This window comes from Corvus moneduloides, chromosome 20 (genome assembly GCF_009650955.1).
Source record: "Corvus moneduloides isolate bCorMon1 chromosome 20, bCorMon1.pri, whole genome shotgun sequence".
Taxonomy (NCBI): Eukaryota; Metazoa; Chordata; class Aves; order Passeriformes; family Corvidae; genus Corvus; species Corvus moneduloides.
The window spans coordinates 7,604,686-7,630,243 of NC_045495.1; the positions used below are offsets into that span (position 1 = coordinate 7,604,686).

Consider the following 25,558-nt stretch of genomic DNA (forward strand, 5'->3'; position numbering starts at 1 on the left):
CCAGTAAAGTACCAAATGACTTCCCATCTATAAAATGCTCTGTGCCAAGGGTTCACAGCCTGCTTTGGTCTTTTTCCAGAGCTCTGTGCATCTGTCATGTTCATTACTTTGTTAGATGTACAGGTTCTCGGTATTTTCGATAAATATTTAATGTATGTGAAAGTATCTCATTAGAGAAAGCCCAGAAATCCAGAGCAGGTCATTGTTGCACTTGAGTATTTCAAGCTCTGTCCCATGTGCTCTGCTACTCCTCTGTGCACTGAAAACCTCCTTAAATAAGTGTTTTCTTCCTCTGAGCTGACAAGGATCCTGCACACTCCCAAGACAGGCAGTTTTCATGGTGCTGAGCACCTTTCAGAATGAAGTGTCCAGATTCTTTAACACAAGGAATCACTTCACTTTCCTGGGATGTACGGACAGGGAAGGGGCCCATGCTGCCAGGAGAAGTGGGGACAGGGGTGCTGCTAAAGGACCTGTGCCACAGACCTGTTTGTACATGGGAATGGGCACCCCCATCCATCCCTACAAGTTCACCTGCCTGGGCCCTGTCATGGGAGTTCCTCCACATTCCCCATGGTATTAGGCATCTCCCTCTGGGATCAGAGAAGGTCCAGTGTTAACTTAGAAAATCCCTGGGCAGACCACACTGGAGAGAAAGGCAGTTAATGACTTGAAGAAAAGAGACTTTTAACCCTCTCTAGGGCAAATGGGGCAGATGTTGCTCTCACCCCCAGATGTACCGAGTCCATGTCCTGGCATTGCAAGCAGCACCCCTATGGAGCATCTCAATTTACTGCAGCCTTTTTCAAGGCAGCACCATGTATTTAATGCAGCCTGATCATCCTGGGAGGGGGAAAATATAATTTAAAAAAACAGGTTTACTTCCTGTTATTATAAATTGTTCCTTAAGCCATTTAGCACAGTGTAAATGCTTCTGCTCCCCCACAGGCCCAGCAAATTGTTTACATTATAAAATCCCTCATTTTTGCTTTGTCATCTTCATTTGCATTCATATTCAATTTTTTTAGAAAATCAAAGAAACCTTTCACACTCACTCTGACTTCAGAGTGGGTGGATCCCAAACCATTGTGGGGTTACAGGGAATACTGTGTTAAGGAACTGTACTGAAGTGATCAGCCAGGGAGCACTGGCTTGTATCAAACTGGTAGTCATGAAAATCAGGTATTTGTGCCAGAAATACCCTTTCATGTAGCAGGATTTGTGCCCAAGTGGCAACATCAGAAATTTAGAAAAGCCAGTTGCAGAGGAATTGAGATATTGACTCGGCAATGAGAGAGAGGAAGCGAAACAGTGATTTCAGAGATTGTTACCATTACACTGTGTAATTAATAAATCAGTTAATTTACCTGCCCAGGCTGTTCAGGAGAGACAAAACACAAAATCCAGATGCCTTCCTTGGGCTTCAGCCCACCTTGGCTTCTACTGTGTCCATGGCCTGTCCTCTGTTCCAAAGCACACACCACATGCTTCCCAAGAAAGTAACGAAGTTTCCCTTTGTTCCTCTGTTGTCTCCTGCACTCAGATGGAGACACAGTTGGGGATTTGGGGTTGGGATCATGCCCGTTGCAGCTGCACTGTTGGTTCTCCGGGAAGCAGGAGCTGTCTCCAGCTGGACTCCATCCAAGTGGCTGCCACCGGCTAAGCACACGCCGGCCGTGTTCTGCTGTAAAAATGCCTCAAGCTGAGGTTTATTTAGCAAAGTCATTCCTCTTGGTCTGAGCTCTGCGCTACACAGCGAGGGAGGAGATATGAACTTTCATAGTTATGTTGGTATCAAAGACTTGTGATTAGACTGCAGAGCAGCAACGGGACTTCCTTCTTGATTTTCCACCCCCACATTCTGCATAAATGTTTTGAAGCCTTTTGCCATCTCCCAGCTGGAGAAACAAAGGAAGGAATCCCACACATGACTCTGTGCTGCAGAGCTGGCACCGGCCACGCACAGTCCCCGCAGTTTGTTACTCATGTTAGAGAGAAGACACCAAAAATTATGCTTGATTGGGTCTTGCCAAATCACAGTTGGCCGGCTCAGGATGCTGTCATTGCGAGGAGTCTGGAAAGCCCAAAATTGGCGATACAAAGCAGACCATTTGGCAAACGGTGTGTCATTCTTGGAGCCCAGGTCTGTAATTGTGTTCTGTGTCCTCTTGAGGGGAGATGCCAAAGTTCCAGCCTTAGCAGGTGGTTTGTAACCGAATGGAACAAAAAAACAGAATGGTGACTTTTAACAGCAAAAACATATATGTGGGCTCTGATAAAATTCTGGAGTTAAGAGATGAAGACACTGGGGAGGGAATTATATGGAACCTGGATGAGGAAGCCCAGGAGGCTTGGTGGAAAGAATTATGCATTGAAAGGGAGGAAAGACATTTTTTTATAAACTGTGCATTTACAGAACGTGTTTGATTAAAAATGAAAAATACAGCAGATTTAATAATAACATGATTTGTTGCTATAAAATGTCAACACAGTGCCTTAGAAGGGAAGGTGTGGGACAAACTGCATTGGGAGATTTATTTGTTGGAGGCTTTACATTTTCAAAGCTGGTTTTTAGCCTAGAATGTCATGCCATCCATGAAGAAAGCAATCAGGAGCACATGCTTGGCTTTTCATCCTCTGCTGCTGACTTCAATTTGTCAAGTGATTTATTGTCTGGTCCTTTTGGAGAATAATTGTATCCATTCCCAAAAATGAAAAGTGGTTTAGAATGTCTAGATTTCTGTTTTAGAATATCCTCAATTCTGGCTATTGCAGCCTGACAGAGTGGTTGACTCAATGCTAAATTCTGGTTCATAGTGAAGAGTAAGGGAAATGTTTGGAGTTAAGGTGTCTGGATACAAAAGGGAATTAATGACCAGCTGATGTCCCTGTCTCCTGGGTGCAGAGAACATTCTGCTGCTTTTTTGGGGGTGCATTCTTTTCACATACAAGTCTTGTTGCTATTTTTTAATAAATCTCTCAGACTAATGGTCAGTGTTGTTTGCCTTCAGTCTCACATGAGAATTGTTTGTAGCACTCTTGTTTTTCTTTGTGTCTTTTACACTGTGAATAAAGTTCTTTTTGAGAGGACTAGAACTCTTCTATATCCCAAGCACTGAAATTTTCTCCTCATCCTTTCTAGGGCAGGGAATGAAACAGAGAAATCAGGCTAAAACCCTTCAATTCTTTCTGTAGTTACACTCTTCCAGTGTTAATTCACTCCCCTTTACTTGAGAGGGCTCCATCCTGTAGGACAGACCTCAGCTCCAGCATGTGCAGTGGTGTCACTTCCAGCACTGGGCTGGCAGCTCCTCCTTTCCGTCCCTCCGTGGGAGCCAGGCTAAGCTGTGAGAGGGGCATAAACACACTGAGACCTCCAGTGCTCCAGAGTCTCCCTGCTAAAACACACCCAGTGACCTGTTCTTTTGAGTCCCCATGAGCATCATCCTTCTGGGACCTTCTGTTGTGCTTGGCTCTGCTGAGGCATCTCTTCACACACATTTACCTTCCAGGTTTCTGCAGAGTGTGAGTTGGTGATTTCTCCTGCATATCACAGTTCCTCTCTTCACTGTCAATATTTAAGTCTTGAATGCCAGAACTTGCTTGTAGGTTGTGTTTGACTCCAACTTTTCTATTACCAGTAATGTGGCAGTTTAAAGTTGCTGCACAAGCTTTGACTATTTCTGGAACTGATTTGCGTGTGTGCACAGCAATAGGATTTTATGTTGCAAATTCCTTGCAGTCTTTTGGTATAAACTAGTGTTTCTCCCCCAACAAAAGGTCATGGATAAAACCAGAGCTGGACATTTAAATACCCAATGCCTTGAGACCTACCCCAGCTGCTGCTACCTCTCTGTTGGATTTATGGAAAGCAAAGTTGTTCGCTGGGCAGTAAATATGCAGTGAATATGGTAGTTTTAGCTACAGACATGCATTAAATTTTACTGAGTTCTAGCAAAAGCTTTTCATAATGAAGTAAATAATGCTGTTGCATGTCTCTGCTCCTTTGTGTAGGTGTAAATTTGTGTTCACTTTCATGTAATGATGCTTTTTGGTTGTCAGAAGGTGCAGGTTGCCTTAATCCATAAATTTGGTGGTGTGCAGTGCGAGCACAGCCCCTTACCTGAGCCTGGGACAGAGCCACGTCTTGCACACAATTACACTTCAAGCTTGGGAGGTTGGAAGAGGGAATGAGTCCCATACCTCATAAACCCCCCATGTTCAAGTTCTGTTTCCCCAAATCAGATGGGATCTCTGCTTTTTGTTCTTTGAAAAACCTTTCCCCCCTTCCCACTCAGTACACAGAAATGGAATTTAATACCTCCCTTTGCTGAAAGGTAGGTCAGACGTGGGAGTAAGCAGGACTTGATAGGAATTGCAGAAGATTGATCACTCCCTCACCCACTGAGCAACACTGGCGTGGCCCTGCTGGCTCCCCAGGGTGTTTGGGAAGTACAGCAAGGTCAGACACCCACAGATGCTGTCACTGATGCAGCCTGGGAGAATATGGAAAGGACTGTGGGAAGAATATTAGATCAGGCCAGAAGAGTGGCAGGGAGAGGAGATCCCCTGCCAAGCTGCTCACAGCATAAATTGCCCAGGCTCCAGTGTGGAAGGCTGAAGGGTGCAAGGGACATTCAACTTCTGCTGAACACACTGTTCCATTTTAAACCTCACACGTTTGGTGGGTGGTTGTTTCGGGAATCGTGTTCCCTTCACTGTTACTGTGTCTCTTTTTCATCTAAGTGACTAATTTTTTTGCCCTTCTCTCCTAGATCTCCGACCTGATACGACAAAGCACAAAGGAGTCCCCAGTCTGGGAGTTCCTCAGCCTGGGTTACGCGCTCATGCTCTGCCCGTTTGTCGTTGTCCTGGGAGGGATGTTTTTCCTGGCCACAGCCCTCTTCTTCCTAAGTGACCGAGCCAAAGCTGAACAACAGTGAGTAGCCTGGCCATTGCGAACGCGGAGGCACCACAGCCTGTTTGCTCTTTTGAACATTATGCTTGTACTCTGCCCCTGGCCTTGGTCCTTCCAGGTAAAGGATGTTGGGTTGTGTGTTAAGAACCTGGGCTCAGCAGAGTGCATGAGGCTGCACGAAGCACAGGGGCTTGGGTCGTGCTGGCTGAGCATCCTTTACACGCTTCTGCTCTGGTGGATCTCAGTTGTTGGCCACATGGCTCAGAGGGGAGCACAGGCCCCTTACACCCTTGCCTGAGCATGTCACAGCCCGGGCTGTCCGTGGTGAGGGGCTGCCATGTGCTGGAACCGGTGGAGTGTGAGGTGAGGAGCAGGAGGTGCTTCCCAGAGCTTGGTGGTCAAGGCTGCATCTGCCCACCTCCATCCCCGGAGCCCCGCTCACCACCTCTGGCAGTCAGGAACATGAGGCAAGGAGGAAGCAAGCTGTGTGTGGGAACATGTGTGCTCAAGGGTTGCTGTGATAAAGAGTCTTTCCCAGTCCCTTCTTGCAGCTCTGTGAAAAAAAAGCTACTGTTTTTCAGTAAAGAAACCGATTCGGATCATCTCACGGTTGGCAACTACAGTAATTCAGAAGACGCTTCCACATGACATACAAACTTCTGGGGTTAGTCTCTTTCTCATAATTGTTGAAAAATAAGAGTTACTGTGTGTAATGTCGTGCTGAATACGTGCGTAGGTGACTAGTCTGGTGTTGACTGTAAGTTGCCTTTGCTTTTTCCCCAGTGGAGAATGGGAGTCTTGGTTTACCTTAAGGAGAAGGGCCCTGGAATATCACTCTAAGCATAGTACAGCTAGAAGGAAAATTAGGTGTTTGGAGGTTGATGTAAGTGTGTGAACAGCTTAGGGGATACTTTCTGGCTCACACTGTCTTATCAGATGGATGCAAGAGATTTGGAAGCAGTGCCACGGACGGTGCTGTGCCCCTGTAAGTGCAGTTCCACCTTCCTTTTACTACATACATAAATACCAAAGAAAGGAGAAGATCCCCCATAATGAGATGTTTAAACATTGTGGAAAAACAAGACCTCATGTCATAAGGATGGGAAGTCCTACAGAGCTGAACTTCAGTGTGGCTTTGGGACGTGATGAGTGTGCCTAGTTTGTTATCTGCATAGAAGGGCCTTAAATGGCAGGAAGGGAAGTTGGAGATTAGATGCTAGGAAGGACTTCCTAAGAGAAAAAAGAGGTAAATCCTATAGCAGCTTATTTGGGGAAGATGTGAAAGCTGTCCCTTGTTTCTGACAGCTTCCCTGGCATGCCTTGAGGCAGGAAGGTGGGATCTGCTCTCCAGCTGCCTCCCAGCCCTGCTTTGCGCTTGTGCACATAAACTGTACATGCCAGTCCAGGTAGTGACCACCTGGAGACGTAGAAAGATGAACATAAGTTTCTAGGTGCTCAGGGCGGCTTTTTTGCTGCAAGGAGCCGCCTATTTGGTGTCAGTGCAGCAGATGAAACACCCTCTGTAGCATTCGCCTTTGCTCAGGGCCCTCACCTGATCCTAGGGAAGCTTCAGGGCTTGTCTTTCCTGGGTTCAGAGAGGAGAGTGCTCGTTCCACTTCTAACTGTGGTGGAAATTTGTGTCCCTTTGCATCACACGTGCTGCCAGTGTGGAATGGCAGCACCTCAGGTGGTGAAGGAGGGGTTCAGGATTCAGATACTGATGAGTTGAAGGTCACTCCCATTTTTTCAGCATGTCAAGCCCACTTGGACCTTTATGCTGGGCAGGGCACTGTGGTATCCAGCTGTTCTCAGCTCCAGTGGAGATCTCAAAGAAGAGGGTTTTGGTTTGCTCAGGAGACACCACTTGTCACAGGCTGGTCACCAGCTGGGTGACTCTGCTTGGCTGCCAGCACTGGTGTCTCTTACACAGCTGTTTGCCAAAGCCCCAGCTTTTGCAGCAGTGTTAATGTGAGAGGGAGATCACATCCACACCTCTAATTGCTCCTGCACAAAGGGATTATTCCTCTGTTGCTGTCTACCCTGGGCAGCTTTGGTTGTACTCCATCCACGTCCAGAGCAACCAGCCTCCCAAACAGCCACTGCTCCACTCTTAGAAGAAAAACATTCAAGTGTCAAACCTGGTTTTGTTTCTCTTTCTCTTTTAGCAACTTTCCCTTTCATGAACAAATGTGAGTCAGGAATTTTGTATTAGTCAGTCACAGATATTTTGTATTGCAAACTGGGGAGAACAATTGGCATAAATAATGGTCAACAAAATAATTTCTCTCAAGTGACTCCTAGGAAGGATACTCTTTCTGGGATGTGTCCACTCCTATGTTAAAAATACCCTGGCATCCTGCAGTGAGATTCCTGGAGTGCAGCTTCAGTCAAGTTACTGAGAAGTGAGAGTGAAGTAAGAGAGAAATAAGGCTGGAGACTGCAGAGGCACCTCTGTGCACCAGGGTCTGTGCTGTCGACCAGGCCCCATCTGCCCCCACCAGCAGCTTCAGTGGCTCCTCAGAATTTATGGGGCAGGATTTATTTGTTTACTTTATTTGTTAGTATCTCTGTGCTTGCCTGTGAGAGGAAAGGTAACAGAGCATTTTGCTATTAGCAGCTAAAAACTCCATGCTGGACCCCAGATCCACTGTCCAGCTCCCACCTGTCAGGCCATCTGCACTTGGCATCACACACCCTTGGCAGCACACACCCTTGGCAGAGGCTGTTTTCTGCCCAGCCAGTCTTCCCCTCCATCTTACCTATTACTTGCTGGGTACAGAGGAATTGCTATTTCAGGATGCCTTGTTTTCCCACTGCAGTCAGTCCTGCTGCTCAGACAACAGGAGTTGGAAACAGGCTTTGCCAAAAGAAATCAATTAACCTGCGGGAATCACGAGCGCCGCTGTCACACGCCAGAGATTAAACCCATCCATCACCCCCGGGGTCAGGGCACAGGGCAGCTGCCACCCACCCCTCCAGTGAACTCATACGGAAGCAGAGAAGTGGAACACTGCTCTCACAGCCTATGGAAACTGAGCTGTCCCTGCTTGAGTTCGCACACTTCTGTGACGTGTAGTTCAGGGATTTATTGCTGGGATTTCTGTGTTTGTTTGTTCCTTTGTGTAACTGTCTCTGGGCATTTGCTTAGAGATAATTTCTTCTTGCAGGCAGGGCAGATACCAGGATAGCAACCTGTCTTTCCTGTAAAGCTTCCTCCAGTTTCCACCATGCTTCCTTTCAAAAAAAGAATTTCCAGGCTTTCACACTACTTTTATCATTGCCACAATTCCTGGCATATTTTGTACTTTTTTAACACAGGAATTCCAGTCAACAAGGCTGCTCACAAAACATTCATGACAAAAAATTCTTTCTATAGCAATTCTTTTATTTTTTAACACAATTCTTTTATAACCATTTTCATGCTGCTTCAGAAGTCTGACAGCTTAAAGAGGCTTTTAGAAAATTCAGTACTAGCAGAGAACACGATAGAGTACATCACTGTGTGCTATAATCCAATCATTTTGGGGACGAGTTCTATAACACAAATTTAATCCCACCCTTCCAAAGTGATAAGAGCGAGAAAACAGTTAAGAATGGGTTCTGTAAGAGGTCTTAGGCACTAGGAATGATAAATACTTCAATTGTTTTTTAAACCACTCAACTACAATTTCTTCTGTGATTTCACTTGCCTATGTTGCTGTTTCTTTCCTGCTTTGCACCTCTGCAGAGGAGGGTTAAAGCAGTTGTATTTTATTTCCAAACATCAGCACTCTGAACTGTACTTCTCTTCCCTGCCTGAGGAATATTGGTGAGACCCAAGCTAGATTTTAGACTTTCTGGAAGACGATACAGTCTTGCCGTGGCAGAGCCCTCACTCAGAAATGGATCAGAAATCTGATAATTGCACTTTTATCCTCAAGCTCCATCACAGGTACCTGTGCAGCCCTGGCAAAGAGCCATTTCTGGCTGGGAGCACTCCAGGTGCTTCACTAAATGGAAGTAAAAGCTCAGCACTGCTGAGAGGTGTGTCTGTGGTTTGTGTTCATCCCCTTCCTCGATCACAGTGTAGAGAACTGGGAAAAACAAAGCTTCACCCTGGAGACCTGCAGAAGAAAAGCCTACATTTGGTACTAGCTAGAAGCTCCATCAATAATTAGGAAAAATGTGCTTTCTTTCTTATGAAGAGGGATTCAAAAAAGTCCTTTTCCCAAGCTGTGACAATTTTTGGGTGCCTGGGATATAAATCACCATAATTAGCGTGTATCAGGATCCTTTCCTGGGCAGTGAGTGCAGTGATCCTGCAGCCCTGTCCCCAGCCATGGCCACTCCCAGCTGCTGCTGAGGGAAAACCAAATTCACCTGGATTCTTCCTGAAAAACCACCCTGTGCAGGTGTGGGATACTCTACTCCTCAAAGGATTTTGTTGTTTTAATTTTTTTTTCCTTTTTTACTTAATCCCTGTTTTTACACCTGGAAACATGAGATTTTTCTGGTTTTTTCCAGAGGTATGAAAAGATGCTTAGGATGGGTGGATGGGTGTCCAAGTTTTATAATGGCTCAGTCCCTCTCTGCATGATAGAGGCTGGATATGTTTGCCAAGGATACAGCAGATCAGGCAGTGGGATGCAACTGCACTGTGGATCCCTGGTGCAGCCAGAGCAGGAATAAACAGCTGGTCAGAACAAAAGAATTTAAGTTTTTAACCAGTGCCCCCTGTTACGATCCGGTTTAAACCCAGAAAAGCAAAGCAAGCTAAGTCTCTGTGCATAAACCAGAAAGAACTTAGAAGGTTCTAAATATTCCCAGAAACGATATTAAAACCAAACGAGGTTAGATGTTGATGCCAAAAAATGGATGTATTTTATTTAATAGTAAAAGAGGCAAAGAGAAGGGAAAAGGAAGAGAGAAAGAAACGGAAGAAAGAAGTGTGCGTGGGGGGTGGGGGAACAGGGAGAGGTGACAGGGGTTGGGTGCAAGCCCATCACCCATCTGAGGGTCCCAACGATGTCTCGTTGCTCCCCTCCATCTGCCCTGCGGGTGCTGAAGGTCCCCCATCGCCGCTGTGGCCACACCACCACACACTAAAGGGTGCAGAATCCCGTGGGTTAATGCACACTTTGGGCCAGGCGGGAACGCCCACGTGTCTCCCTTGCAGGGGCTGGTTTGACACTGTCCCCTGCAACACTGGGGGTCTGTGGCATCATCTCTGGTGCTCTGTGCAGGGTCTGGGGGCCCTGTGCTGGGCCATGTCACCCCTTCTGCTGTGGATGAGCTTCCTCCCCCCGGTGAGCACCCCGCAGCTGGGCTCTGCACAGGGGAGGATGGGCAGTCACTGCCCCTCTGACCAGAGGCTTTTCCAAGGTACCCAGAGCCTCTCCTCCCCCGCCCTTTAGTGGAGGGTCTGTTCCAGCCTGGCACTGATCGCCCTGGGGCTGTGGTCTCCACCTTGGAGCTGTTAAGCCTGTGCTTTGTGAATGTCCCCAGCCCTGAGTTTGTTACTTTATCTTATCTTCATCAGCGAGCAGTGTCAGGCCTCAGTCAGGGCCCCATCCAGGGTGCAGTAGTCTTTTCTACAGCTTTTGTAGCACAGTTTTAAAAGTCCTACAAGAAAATGTTTGTCATAAATTATAATATTTCAGTCTCTGACAACCACTCAGCACTTGAGAGCCCCGCAAGCCTGAATCATGCGCCCCTTTGTTTACATGGCAAGAATCAGGTTATTTAAACAACTCAAGCAGGTATTTCTTTTCTCCTAAAATGAAAATTAAACATTTAATAAGAAAAAAATTTTACTCTTAACACCTTTGATCAGGTGTGGAAGCTCTTGCTGAGTAGAAGTGCTGGTGAACATTTCATTTTAAAAGTGGTGGGTACAAACTCTAGAAAAATAGTATTCTTTACAGAGGAAATAGCAAAATCCACAAAAAGAACTATCCCTAGTCCAGACACTTCTGCTGTCTTAAATGTGGCACATCTGCAAATTGCATTACAGGAAAAATGAGAATAATCCATTTTCAGGCTCTTTCTTCTGCCTCTTATCATGCTTATTTTTAGCCTTTTGCAGAACTGGATATAAAATGATCTCCCAGTTCTCCTATTGCAGCAGTTTGAAAGTGACCTTATTTTTGCTTTGCAGATTCTATTATGTGGGGCGGGGGAAGGACTCACAGAGTTGTCAACCCTCCCTTTCTCTGATTTTTCTGTGGCAGCAGTTGGAGACAGAAAGGACCCACCAGGTGACCTGATGTTGTTGCCAGCAAAGCCCAGAGGCCCCTCCATTAACCATTTCCCAGGTATTAAAGTGGCAGCTGACTGACACTGAGTGTGCTCCATTCTGGTAGTTTGCATTGCCAAAAAGAACGTTCCTTCTCTGAAATAGCTGGAGCTGTATCACGGAGGGTTTTAAGAGGCTGGACACTTATTTTAGAGAGATGTGTCAGTGCTGCATTGAGGCAGAGTTTGGATTTGAGAATTTCAGGAGATGCAAGTGGATTTTAACAACTCCCAAAAAGGGATATTTGAGAACAGTTTGCTCACTGCTGATATTCAGCTGCTTAGGGGGAAGAATATCATTGCTTTGTTTGTTTTGACTTTACAAAAGAACAATAATTAAATGTTTCCTACAGTGGTAGAAACTCACAAGGCTTTTTTAGCCCAGGTAAGATATCCTTGGCCTTTGAAGCCATGTGAATTTACAGCAAAAAGCCTGGATTAGGATGCAGAGGATCTGGGGTGATGGAAGGAATGAGGCAAGGACTGAGTTTTGTGTATCTGAGAGTGGCATGATAAAAACTCACAGACTGCAGATGGAACAAGATTAGACTATTGGATGGTTTATATAGAATTCGTGTTAAGAATATGAAGGGGAGAGGTGGTGAAAATGTGAGTAGTTCTATTATTGGCTGAAAAAGCTCCTTGTAGAGCTGTTGGTTTTCTCACGTGTTTACTGGCCATGTTTGTAACTCCATAAACAGAGTTAGCCAAACCAAGAACATAGCAGCTTAGGACTTGAATTTTAAATGCTGGTTTGCTGCTGCAGTTGGGAGCTGCTGGTGTCATGCAAATGGAAAACAGTCTCATAGAGAACGATTGCTGATTTGCTGTGTCACGTTAGTCAGCCTGTGGGTTTCCTGCAGGTCGGGTAGGGAGGTGTCAAAGGTCAGTGTGGTTGTTCACAGGCAGTTTGAGCTCAGCTGTGGTCCTCACACGGTGTTTGAAACGTGCTGTCGGAGTTAAGCGTTGGCAGCAGGAGCTTTGCTTTAGCCCAAGCAGAAGGACAGGGGCAGCTGGTGCTGGCACAGCTCTGGGAACTCCTGAGCTGCAGAAGGGGCTGCAGGCAGAGCTCTGGGTTCTCCAAAACCACCCATTCCCCACCAGACTGACCTTCCCAGGTTCATCCCCTGTGCCACAGAGAAAGGAAAACAACATTCCTACACTATTCCTAGCTACTTAGTGCTCTCTTACAGCAAGAATGGAACTTCTCCATGTGCCTTATGTTATAGGAATGCCAAAGCTCACTTCTCCAAGAGCTCCAGATCAAGAGCTACTTGGGAGTCCTCCTGCTGTCTTGGCTACTGACTCTCTGCTGTGAGCCCCAAGAAGTCAGATGCTGTCCCTAAAATGCTCATCAGCTGTAAAACAGGATTGAAGGCACTTTCCCACAATGTACAAGGGGCACTGAAATCATATGCTACCAATGGACTTACCAGGCATTGACACTGCAAAGGAGAATTCTTAGCGTGGAGGGACTTTGCCATGCAGGAGGAGATTTTAAATTCTCACTGAGACAGATTCTTTGCTAAGGCTGCCCTGGCATAGAAACAAAATCTGATCAGATCCCACACAGGTGTCTGGAGCATGAGCAGAAGGCAGCAGCCTTCCAAGCAAGAAACAGTCTCTGACACAAGGAAATGGAAAAAATTATGAAAAATTCAGCCCTGCTGCTTCCTGATGTCAGAGCATTTTGCAGAGGTATTGGCTTTTATCAGCAGCCTCTCCTTGTGCAGCAATCTGCAAGGCAGATACTGTGACTGTGGGTGTGTTAGAGCACTTCACTTGTTGTTGGGTCCTTGGCCTGGGCCAGGCTTTAACCCGAGCAAGTCCCTCACAGCCACTCACTCCCTGCCCCACCAGTGCACTGGGGAGAATTGGAAGGGTAAGAGCTGGAAAACATGTGGGTTGAGTACAGATGGTTTAATAGGGAAAGCAAAAGCTGCACCACAAGCAAAGCAAAGCAAAGCAAGGGAATTAATTTCCCACTTCCCATGGCAGGTGGGTATTCAGCCATCCCCAGGAGAGTAGGGCCCCATCACATGCACGCTACATGCAAGGACAAACACCTTCACTCCAAACATGTTCCCTTCCTCATTCTTCCCCTCACTTTATATAAGGAGCACGGTGTCAAAAGGTGTGGATATCAGTTTGGGTTTCCTGTCCTGGCTGTATCTCCTCCCAGCTTCCCATGGACACCCAGTTCCTCACCAGCGTGGCAGGGCGAGGAGCAGAAAAGGCCTTGGCTCTGTGCAAGCCCTGCTCAGGAATAACAAAAACATCTCTGTATTATCACCCATGTTCAGCACAAATCCAAAACACAGCCCCATTCCAGACACTGGGAGGAAAATGTCATTAAATCTACTCCAGCCAAACCCAGCACAGCCTAAATGATGTATTTTAGAGAAACATGGACAAACTGTTGGAGTATTACCTCCAGTGCTCCAGTAAGGAGTGTCTTAAGTGCTCTGGCTTGGTCATCCCCAAAGTTGCTGCCAGACCACTACAAGCCTCCTGGGGACTGCCAGGACTGTTACAGTGGAGTGAAATGGATGGATGTTTCCTTGAGGCCTCCAGGCCAGGTTGGACAGGACTTGGAGCAACCTGGGCTACTGGAATGTATCCCTGCCCCTGGCAAGGGGTTGGAATGAGATGGTCTTCAAGGTCCCTTCCAACCCTTCTTTCCATGGTTCTATAGTTCCCCACACCTGGTAGCTCAGAGGTTTGTGAAAAGAGCTGTAGCATGAGGCAGTTATTTTGGAGGATAAGAAGTATGTTTTTAATCAAGTGCCATCAGGAAGTCCTACAGGATTTTCTATTTTAAGATTTAATAGTTCTAATCTGCTTTTTATGTCATGTTTTCTCTCCCTTGCCATTCAATCAAAAAGCGAGGTATTCCACTACCTCTTTTCTCCATTATTTCAGTGGACATAAATATATGATGTTACACATATCTTCCGTGGCACTAAAAATCCCTCCACCTCAATACTAAGCCCATCAATAGCTGGCAGAATTATACTTCCAGAGACAGACTCAGGCACAAGGTTTCGAGACCCCCATCTTCACAGACTTCAGGGGTCCATGTCAGAGTACCCCCACAGACTGGTGAGCTCTGGAGCTCATTTCCATCCAGGTCCTTGGGACCCTGATTTGTGCTGTTAACTGCTCATCTTCACATCTGTTCTGCTGCAGCTGCCTGGGAAAATAGCAGGAAAGGATTTTTCCTTTATGCCGGTTTTCTCCTCAGTCAAGATCTGTGAAAGAGGAATAAGTGAAGCTGACCCATGTTTCTACCTCTGGAGACAAACCAGCACCTGAATTAAATGAACAGATGGAAGATCTTACAGTCTGTACAGCTTTAAGGGGCTGAACCAAATAGAGGGGAAAATATATTTGCTGTACATGATTATCATATTTTGTTTGCTAAACCCACTGGCATGCAGGAAGAAAAGGGGATTTGAGCCAATTCATTTCTTCAGAGCAGCTGGAGAAGCCCCTCTCCCCTCTGGAGAGCTGTCACTCCACACCGACCGAGTGATCCAGAGGGAAGGGCGGCTCTGCTGCTGTGCACAACCAGCTCCTGTGTGAGCCTTGGGATGGAGGGCTGCAGGTGCACAAAGCCCCAGGCCCCATCCCTGGCTGGGAATGAGAGCACAGGCAGGCAGCAGCCACAGTGAGCACTATTCCTGCTCCAAAGCAAACTCCTCCTGTGCCAGATAGTTGCTTGAATTTTGTTAGAGTTGTCTTAGCATCCTTTTCCTTCAGCAAACTGACCTCAACTCCATCAACAGCCCATTCCTGCAGGCTGGATAACCTGTCAGATGCATCAGGAAGCTCAGTATTTGGAGTATTTTTAACTGTGCCATCTTATCCCTGTGCCACTCACTAGGAGCTCTGTAGGCTGATGTATCACTGTTGCTCTCCTTCCCTTTCAGTCACTGTTTCCAGCTGCAGCCTACTTGGAGTCTGAAGTTCTGCAGGAATTCATGTTGTCAATCACGAGTCTTGTCCCAGAATTACTGACTTCACCATCAAAACAGCTTGAGGTCAGTCAGAGCAGGAGCTGCTCTCTGGGAGCAATCCTCGATTCCGCTGTTCTTACTGAAGGTAACAGGTTGTAGTGAGGGTTAATGTTCTGCAGCCTTTTTTTGGGAGGAGCTGGAGGCTGTGGCAGCTTGTTCAGCATCCCGGGAGAACTGCTGTGGAGCAGGGAACCAAAGCCATCTCCTGCTAACTGCAGGTGAAAATGGGCTTAGCTACTGCAGGGCAGCAACATCTAATGCAGTTACCTTTTGCACTGTTGATCAAAAACTGTATAATGAAGGGCATAAAAGGTACACACCTGAACTGGAGTGTCCAGCCTGCTGGCTTTGCTCCTCCTAGAGTGTCTAGTAGAAAGGTGGTGCAGGACTGGGGCCAGTGTTTGCACTCAGGGTGTGGCAGAGTCCAGCTGAGAGATCTCTGGTTTGTTTTGGCTTCTGCACTGAGCAAAACAGTGAGAGAAAGCAGAACAGCTGTAGTTTTGATTTGTTACAGGGCCTGCTCCAGCTCTCCTACTCCATAATTCTTTCATCAGTTATCTGCAGGAATTAGTGATAACAGCAGCATCACTGCAAGTCCCTTCCTGTGTTCAGCTGATAAAATTCACTCTACAGCTGAAGTCATACAGGTGTGGAGCTACAAATGACCATCCTTAGCCTGTTTTCCTTGTCCAATCTCAGGCAGCAACATTAGCTTTGAATGCTGCTGTTTCAGTAGCTGGAATTGCAGACTGCTGCATCTGGCTGGGCTGCTCATCATCTCTCAGGCACAGGTGGAGGGTGGTGTTGTCCCTTATGCTCTGATGCCAAAAAAACACCCTTTAACTGGCTGTATTTGAAAAAGAGATTTGTTTTTCATAGATGAAGGCCATAAATTCTCATTACCTTTCAAGGTATGACCTTGAATGTCTGGCCATGAACTTTTCATCACCTAAGATTTCAGGTTTCAGTGTGTTCACAAGGCCTTTTGGAGATGTTTTTAACCTCCCAACAATGTCTGAGGAAGTTCAGACAAGGAGGAATCTGCTGGGGGCTGCCATTAGTGACTGGTCCCCCTGTGTCCCTTCCTAAAGCACTGTTTCAAACAGGCATGTGATGGCACATTGCAGCAGAAGCACAGAATTCTCTCCATTGAAATTAAGGAGAAGGATCCTTAATCACTGGCAGGAGTTGCTGCTAAGTCCAGTGGTCTAGCTGCCCCTGTAGCCCCAGTACTTCTGTCTGCCTAATGAGCTCCTGCTCAAAAACTCAATACTAAAAAACTCCTGCTCAGTAACTCAAAAACTGAGTTATTTTCAGGCTAGAAGGACCCTACTGAAGCATTTTATTGCTGGTTGTAAAAGTTAAGTGATGTTAAGTACAGCAGGCTGTAAAAACCAGGACATCACTTCCTAGTATGCTTCTCAGTTACAAAAGCCAGAGTCTGGCTTGTTTAGATAGTGAGAAAACTGGGCTTTGGGAAAGCTGCAGGATACTGAAATACAGGTGGTGTTTAACTTAGGCATGAAACTTGACATTAACTGGGCTGGCAGCATTCCCAAAAGCTTTCTGTAAGCACAGCCTCTCTTGGAGCCTTGGGCACAGTAGTGCTGCACACAGAGGTGTGTCCTCCTTCCCGACATCCTGCTCCTGGCTGGAGCTCAGGGACAGAGGTGACACATCCCTGGAGCTCAGCAGGAAGTCAGTGGGACACACATCCCACCAGTGCTCCTCACAGCTGGAGCAGACAGAGCTGCAGGTGAGAAGGGGGATCTGGGTTCTCCCCTTGCTGGCCCAGGGCAGAGCAGAACATTCTTGCACTGGATGTAGGCAGCAGGAATTCTTTCAAATCCCTGGGACTGCCCAGCAGTGCTGGCTGCACTACAACCTGTAATCTCCATTAGCTGCTGGCTTGGGCACCAGCAAGGCTGGAAGGGACAGAGCATTTGGAGAATAATCCTGCCCAGTTCCTGAAATAGAGCATAGCTGACCTGTAAAAGATCCTAGCCAGTCATCTGTTAAGTTAAATTGGCTGTCTTGTCCTCATGCAGGTCTCTAACCGGCCGAGGTACAGTGAAATTAGATCCATTTTACATAGCATAAATATTTAACAGCTCTAGAGCATGTAGTTTAATATTGAACAGACAGTCTTATAAATACTTCAGAATTATAGAGGCTGTCACAGTACATGGAAATGACTTGATAGGATCTAGGAGAAATATTTAGGTTTGACAGGAGAGGAAGTGATGGGGTTAGAGAGAATCAGCCACATTTTTAACTGCTGGAGGAGTCAGTAAAAAAAACAAAAAAAGTTGTACAGCTTCTGTTCTTAAAAGGCAATTTGGGTGAGTTTCCTCCTCTAGAAATAACAGACTGGTTCCCACCCTACTCTCTTCAAGGAATGAAAACATTCTCAATCTTAAGAAAACACTGCAGAGAAAACAGAACAATTTAGGAGCCACTGTTCAGTGATCCATTCAGTGTGGGATTATTGTTATTAGAAAGGCAAGTGGTACTTAATCAGGGATTTAGATGCTCTTGAACCTTGTTATTTTAAACCCATGCACTACGTTTTGCCACCTAAGAGAGTTTAAAATTTATTATTTGTGACTTTGCTTTAAAAAAAGTAAACAAAATCCCACCTAACCCATAAGCTGAGCCCCACTGCCATTGGTTGTGGCAGTAACCACCGTCTGCAGCACAGGGCTTCAGAGGGACTGAGGAGGCACTGTCCCAAATTTGGGGACTATTTCAGTTCTCCCTCCTGCCCACCAGCTTCCTGTGTGATCCCTGAAAGTCATTTCTCTCCCCAGGAGGTTCACAAGTCATGTGCAGTCTAATTTCCCATGAAATCTTTGAAACGCATTTCAGGATTAGCCCCTCCAGGCCTCTGTTCCCATCTGTGAAACAGAGATAAAGCAGAACTTGAGAGAAATGTTAAAATAAAAGGGAGGTACATTTTATCCCATAGGAGGCTGAACTGTTATATGAGTAGGAAAGTTGTGTCTATTTACAGTTGTCAGCAATGCAGGTGGGTTCTCTGTGCTAAAGTCATGGCAAAACTGACTTCTTCTGTATAGATTCTGTATCCTCTAAGAACATGGAATGACGTGGCAAGGGATATGACTTATGTCTCACTCAAACCTCTGGAGTTTTGGTGTTCTGTGATAGTTCTGTGACATTCCAGAGCTTGCTTCCTACTTCTGAAGTTGGCTGTAGCATTCTAAGGTAATTTTCTCTGATGTATTGTGCACAATTCCAGTGTCCAATACAATGTGATTTCCAGTGCAGTGGGGTTACCAAGGATGGGACTTGTACAAAGAAACTTGGGTCAGCTCTTGCATCAGAAATATTTCAGTTTATAGCCTGGAAAGGGACAGAGGCTTCTGTGCACCTTGGAGACTTGTGGGGTTGGTGTGAAGTTAAGAGCTGAACTGGACCAATTCCTAATGCAGCTATTTCTTGGATGTCCCCTGAGTACTGGTTAATTTTTATCCTGGAACATGTTTGAGTCCAGTTCAGCCAAAAAAATGTTCTGGGTCAGGTACAAAGTGTGGTAAAGAGCCACAACTAAGTTTTAATGTGTTCAAAGGAGAATGATGTTTCCTGAGAATTTGTCACCTGGCAGGGCCTCAGGCAGTGGCAGTTCTGTGATGTCCCCTGTGCACCTGTCCAAGGCTTTCACTGATGCAGAGAGAAGCTGCCTTTGACAGCAGAGGTACAAACCACTGCTGGGGCAGTTTGGTTTTTAGTTGAAGCTGGCACAGCTGACCTGCACTGGTAGGAGGAGACTCTCCCTTTGTGACTCAGATTTATTTGTGCTGCTACTGCCCAAGTACAGCCAGTGAGCCCTTGGGTAAAGCACTCAAACGGCCACATCAGGGCAGGCCCGTAGGTGTGGTGGGGGTTTCCCAGTGTTGTAAGAATCCAGGTGTTCCCACTGAGGTCAGTGAGCATCTGAGCTAGAAAGCAAGTTCCAAAGGTCTCAGAGTCCGAGGATGACAACTCTGACAGGTCACCCGGGGGCCTGCTGTGTGTGTCACTATCAAAGGCACTCACTGCTGCCCTGAGTAACAAGAACAGCATGGGAGGGGACGGGAGAGGAGCTGCTGCCGTCGAAGGTTGAATTTTCCAGGGCATGTACTGCAAGGACAAGCAGCAGGTGCAAGGGATGGACTTCATAGGACTATTGCTGCTGTCCCCTGGGTCCCACAGAGCAGACAGGAGCTGTCCCCTTGCTGCCCTCATCCCAGGAGTTGTGGGACAGCTCCTGCCTGGTGACACTGCAGTCCCTGCCAGACGCTGTCCATCACCCAGGAGCGGGTGCCTGGAACAGCAGCAGGTCTTCAGGAGCTGGAAACTGAAAGACAACTCATTTTTTCTTAATTTTTATCAGTGATGACTGTTTACATTTGTGCTGTCAGGCTGAAGGACACTGACAGCCACTGTACAATCTTGTACTGGCTTGGGGAAATAGTTGCTACGTCTGGATGCCTTTGGGACGTTCCCAAATCCTTGTCAATTAGTGCCAGCAGTGTTACTTGGCATGTTCCAGCCATTGTCAGCATTGCTGTCAGGCACCCCTGTGTGACAGGGTTTCAGCTTTATACCATTGTGCAGGACAGTTATTAATGTCCTACTTCTTTAGACACTGTTAAGCAACCAAAACCTGGATTTACCAGGCTGGTATGTTATTAGGAATCCATTTCTTTGCTAATTGCAGCTCTCACACAACACTTCTGTTTTCCCTTCACCAGGGTGAATCAACTTGTGATGCCACCAGCCTCTGTCAAAGTCTGAGACGGTGAGTGACCCAAACCAGCAGCAGGTTTCAAGCTACCCCTCTGCTCCAAACCCCTGTCAGCCCATTTCTTTCCTTACATATTGCAGAGAAGTTTCCTTAGCCAGCTCTGGTTTGCAGCTTTGCCGCCCTCAGCCCAAAGCAGAGCAGATCAAGAACAGGGAAACCAGGGGTCAGCTCAAGTATCCTTTGTGGTATTGAGGTGCTTCCAGAACCTGGTGCTCCCTTCTTTGAGCAGAAAAGCCCATTACCCCTGTCCCCTTGACCACCAGCAGTGTGACTGTCCCAGGCCAGAACTTCAAACCTTCTGGTGTTCACAAAACTTCCTGCTGCCCTGCTCTGGGTCAAACATGGGCTGCTCCCAAAGCACCATTCCTGGCATAGTCCAAATTTTTTGCAGAAAGTGTTTCCTGGCAGCACCCGACCCTGCGTGTTGTTGGGGACTGTCCCCTCTGCTACCCTCGATCCAGGGCCACAGCACTGAGCCAGAGGGACTGTCCCCTTCCTGCTGCCCACCCTGTCCCTTGTGGTCATGCTGTCCTTATCACTCCCCCACAGCCACAGCGCTGCTGCTTGGAGCCGCCACAAGTGATAAACACTTCCCAGCATTTTACTGGAGCCAAAATTAATTAAAGCAAGTTTTTGAGGAGGAGATTTCTTTCCCATAAATTAAATGCATTGAAAGACTAATCAGAAAATCAGAACTCAATGAGACATTTAAGAATGGCCTTTTGAGAGAAAAGATTTAATACAATCTCTAGCACAGCAGATGTGTTACTTCCACAGAGGGGAGTGGATTCGGGCATAGGGCTGCCTGGAGCTTGCAGGCTCTGGGCTGGATGTGTACTCACACAGTATTATCAGTAGCTTTTAGATAAAGTTGGAGGTTTGTTTTAAAAAAAGCCATCAGTAAATCTGGGAGGAAGTACTTCGTGCTGTTGCTGAAACTTGCCTTATAAACCAGTGACTACCTAGGTCCTGGGCACACCAAGGTTTTTCACCGCACTTTCTTCTTTTTTGGTCCAGTTTTATACAGGCTGAAAGAAACCAGGGCACCATCATAGGAGAATTCTTCTGTAATACAGCAGTCACTGATTTTTAAGGTCAGGGGCAATTTCCTGCATAACATGGAGCACAGATCCTCTCACAGGAAATCCTGCAGTGAGAGAACTCATTTTCCGTGCCCCCCTTATCTAGGAAAGCTGTTGGCTGCCAGATAGGCCACCACAGTAGTACCTCAGTGGATAGGTGCTGACATGCTCCTTAAAGCCAGCTTGGACCACCTGCAGTGCCTGCTCTGCCGTGTCAGCAGCATGCTGAGCTGGGCTGTGCTGGACTGACACCTGAGCTGGGCTCTCCAAGGAACAGCAGTTTCAAAAATGACAATTTAAGGCACAAGGTGGTCCCTCTTTTCTTTAGTAAAGTGAGGGGCTCAAAAACAGTCTACAGAAATGGAGCCTGTAATGTGCTGTGCTGCTTCAGCCCACACCAGGAGCAGCTGTACCCACACACCTGCCCTTAAGTACTACACAGGAGCTACACCTGCTGCCGGTCACCTCCCGGAGCAGCCTGGGCCTGGATCACAGTGCATTTGTTTCCATTCCAAATGGCTACAGCACATCCCAAAGTGCTGCCTCCACCATGGGCAGGCTTTGCCAGCCCCCAGCTTGCACAGAGACCCGGGGTCCCTTAGCTGGCCCCCACCACAAAACCAATCCATACCTGGGACTTCGCCAGTAACCACCTCCTTCTGTTCCCTGTTTGCAGCTGCCAGTGAAGGCAATGACACGTGGACTCCTGCTCCCACCATACCAATCTCAAGCTCGAAGCCCTTCTGGACTGGGTATCAGTGGATCCTTCAGCTCCACATCACAGAGGGGTTCTCTAGCACCAAATCCATCCTGCTGCTCCAGCCTGCAGGGCCAGGCACCAGGAGACGAGCAGGGCAGCCAAGAACATGGGAACTCCTGGAGCGCAGGGACATTCATGGGGTCCCCGAGCACGGAAACCAACTGTCCACTGGACCCAGAAAATGCTGCCCAAGTGAGCAACTGTAGATTGTGTAAATGGTTTTAGTTGTAGCCAATGAAGTCCATTGTTTGTAGGGCAGCTGGTGTCCTATGGAATGCTGCTGCTCTGCCAGCACTCCCACTCCCACAGACTGCACTAGTTGGGGACCTGTTCTGTACATCACCTTTTCTTTGACACTGAAGGCTCAATTCAGATTATTATTTTTTATTTAAATATGTTGTAAGATGCTTTATCTCTGCTGAAGACATTAGATGAGATATATATATATATATATATTTAGATAAACAGTTTTTATTTAAACATTTGAAATCTGGAGCTGCCTGTGCAACCATAGCAGACATGAATAACGTCCATAGCCCTCCTCCTCTCAGTGCCCTGGTGCCAGGGCCTGCAAGGACACCACAGGAAAACTTCCAGTGGGTGACCTACCTGTCACTGAGACTGAGCAATGGGACAGAGGAGAGAGTTTCACTGCACTGGGTATGCTGCTGGTTGTCACAGAAGGGCCCAGAAGAACATTGGACTGAAATCCCTACGGGCTCTAGAGTTTTCCATATGCTAAATTCAGCCTTGACTAGGAGGTTCACAGGCTTTTAAAATACCAAAATCCACCTGGCTGAATGGCTGTACCTTGGGCCTGGGAGTGCAATACTGCTGTGCCAGTGACCTCATGCTTTGTTTACATGATACCATATCACTCAGACTGTCAATGCTAATTCTCCCTGTCAATACTCCAAAGCAGGTGGCTGACACTGCCTTCGGAGCAGTGCTTGGGTTCCTGCACACCCAACCCTGGCCTGTCCCAGGGCGCCGTCACTGGGGTGTCACTTGTACCTTTACAAAGGTGCATTTGAGAGCTTTCAGACAAGGCCAGTGCCTAAACTGGGTTAGACTCAAGTGCAGAAGCGTGTCATGGTGCCATTCCACTGGAGTCTTGTTTCCTGCACTTGGCCTCCACAAGCCAAATTTATGCTGTGTCAGCTGGATGGAGGAGGAAGGGGAGCACAGACCCTGCAGAGGGCTAGGCTGCCACAGGAAGGGCACTGCCACAGGGAGGGCACTGCCACAGGGAGGGCACTGCCACAGGGAGGGGACTGGCTCAGCAAGCCCCCATTCCCTCTGTTCTGAGCCCCCTCTCACAGTTCAGATCACCCCTCCAGTTCAGCACAACTTGAGCAGGTGAAAGCACCTCACTCTTGTGCTCACAAGTGGCTGCACTTAGGCTCCAAGGAGGACTAAATCAGTTCAGGAAATGCCAAACCAGGACTGGATGTGAGTTAAGGCTGGGAGCTGCTGTCCTGGTTGTGCCATAGGATTAGTCAGGCACAGGAAGGTACTGTTAGTAAATCTGGGTTTATCTCCCATTCCCTGCCAGGATGTGCTGGGACCTACAGCACAGCAGAGATGGTTGTAACTCCAGGTGCTCACCCCATAGCAAGTCCCTGCCCTATAATCCTGTGAGCCTTTCCTCCTCCCCAGACCTCACAGGACTCCTCTGCAAGGGTTCTGTCACCTGAAATACCTTAACAATAGCTCTAAGACATGGCTAAAGAACCAGAACCAGAAGTGTTCCTCGAGTGCCTGAGCAAGCAGGTGCTAGAAAAAACAAAGCAAAGCAAATCCCAAACAATGCTTCACTTCCTACCTCGTGCCACTATTTACACTTGGAGGGAAAACACAGCAGCTGTAGTCTGGGAGCCAAACACTTGGCTTTAAAGGCACATGAATTTCTGATTCCCATTAAGAAATTCCTTTTTAAGCTGTTTAAAAAGAAACAAAAAGCAACCCAACAATCAGTCATTTCATCTCAGAGACCAAAGAAGATTAACCACATTTCCTAAATTGCTTTTCTGATAGGCTCTCTCTGTTGTAGCATTTACTGTCAACAAAATGGAACATTTCTGCTAAGGTTCAGAGCTTAGGAATTCTCCTTAAACTCAATTCTCAGGAGTCAACAGTGAAAAGGGAACTGAAATGTTCTGTAAGGTCACTGGCAGTCCTTGTTTGTGACAGGCTCCAGTCCCTGTCAGAGCTCCGTGCTGGTTTTATCCTCTGTGCACATGAAGGAAATGCTGTGGATTCTGTTTAAATAAGGACAGAGGGAAGGGAGCAAACAGAGGAGTGAGAAATGCATCCTACCTTCACCAAGGGATCCCTGAATCCCTGCTCTCATACATTCCAGGCTAGGAGAGGGAGGCTCAGGCTCCTTCCAGATCCTTGCTGCATTCACCAGGGTCTGTGCAAGTGTCCAGAGGCACTGGGGAGGCTCCAGATGCCCCTCAGTTAATCACAAGGGTTTTCTTCTACTCCACTACATAAAGGGGATTTTTTAAAGCATTAACTCCCCCCAGCTGATCCTGCACTGACAATGAGGTGGTTTGTACACAGTGTGGGAAACTGAGGCATGGGACCTGCCCAAAGAGGCAAGAGAATGACCCAAAAGGCAGCAAGCTGCCAACCCAAGCGGCTCCTGCTGCCACCGCTCCCAGAGCAGGTCTGGGTGGCCCCAGGAGCCTCTCCCCTTACAGTCATGGTGATTAAACCCCATAAACATCTGGCTGTGCTCTGGGAAGCAGAGTTCTTCCAAGCTCCATCCCAAATGCTTGTTTTCTTCTCCATTTGCTTCATTGTTTGGTAAACCAGCACTTACAATCACTTTTACTATGTGATGTATGGGAGTATTAGTATATTTTCTTGTTATACAAGGGAGGAGTATAAAATAGTTTTCTGATTTCTTTCAGAAGCAAATGACTATTTTATTTTTTAAGAGCAATTGATTGTGAATCTCAGAGTATAAAAAAAGATAAGCCAAATATATACCTTTATGTAAATTAAGAAATAAAAGTATTTAAAATGTACCTCCTGGCTCCTTTTCTTGTGTCACCTCTTGGCTGTGCACTCCTGTGGTTGCTGCCTGCAGGGCTGGTCCCTGGGATAAGGATGCTCCAAGCTCCAGCAGCCACGGAGCTGCCAAGGACTTACCTGGACACCAGCCTGCCTGGAGTTTGTTGAGAAATAACACCAGGAGCAGGGAAGGTGGTGAATTACAGCCTCCTCTTCCCTCTGAGCTGGATCCAGCCAGGATCAGAGCTGGGAGGAAGGAGTCAGTGGTGGGCACAGAGGTGGGGTCCTGCTCCAGCCCCATTTAGGCTCCCTACAGCACAACTAAAGGACCTGGCTGATGGACTGATGAAAATGGGTGGTGTGGGAGCCATGGGTCAGGTGCTCAGGAAGATGGACAGGAAGCCAGGAAATGAATTCCCAAGTGGTCCCACAGTGAGCATCAAGGCTGCCCTTCTCCAGTGATCCTGCAGCAGCCATGCCCACCAACCTCACAGGATGGTGGCTTGTGGAAAAAAGGAGTGAAGGGCTGGTCCTGCTGCATCAGGAGCCCTGCAGCTCTGCCTTGGGCTGCCGTGACACACAGACAAGGGTATCTGAGGTATCAAGTACTGCTAACAAGAGTGTGCTGTCCACACTGGCTTTGGATCATGGCTTTGGATCATACCTGTGTGTGTG

At 47.2% G+C, this 25,558-nt stretch overlaps 1 protein-coding gene across 5 annotated transcripts in view; it reads left to right on the plus strand.

Annotated features, from left to right (window-relative positions):
• The window catches only part of LOC116453842 (protein spinster homolog 2-like), a 135,141-nt gene extending 110,244 nt beyond the window's left edge, over positions 1–24,897 (plus strand). For 2 of the 5 annotated variants that reach the window (XM_032129754.1, XM_032129756.1), the window contains 2 exons: positions 4,776–4,939; positions 15,124–19,958. In XM_032129754.1, the coding sequence (XP_031985645.1) occupies positions 4,776–4,939; positions 15,124–15,211 (252 nt within the window). In that variant the 3' untranslated portion in view covers positions 15,212–19,958. The other 3 variants (XR_004243944.1, XR_004243945.1, XM_032129755.1) reach the window with 3 other exon arrangements.
• Positions 24,898–25,558: the final 661 nt, after the last annotated feature.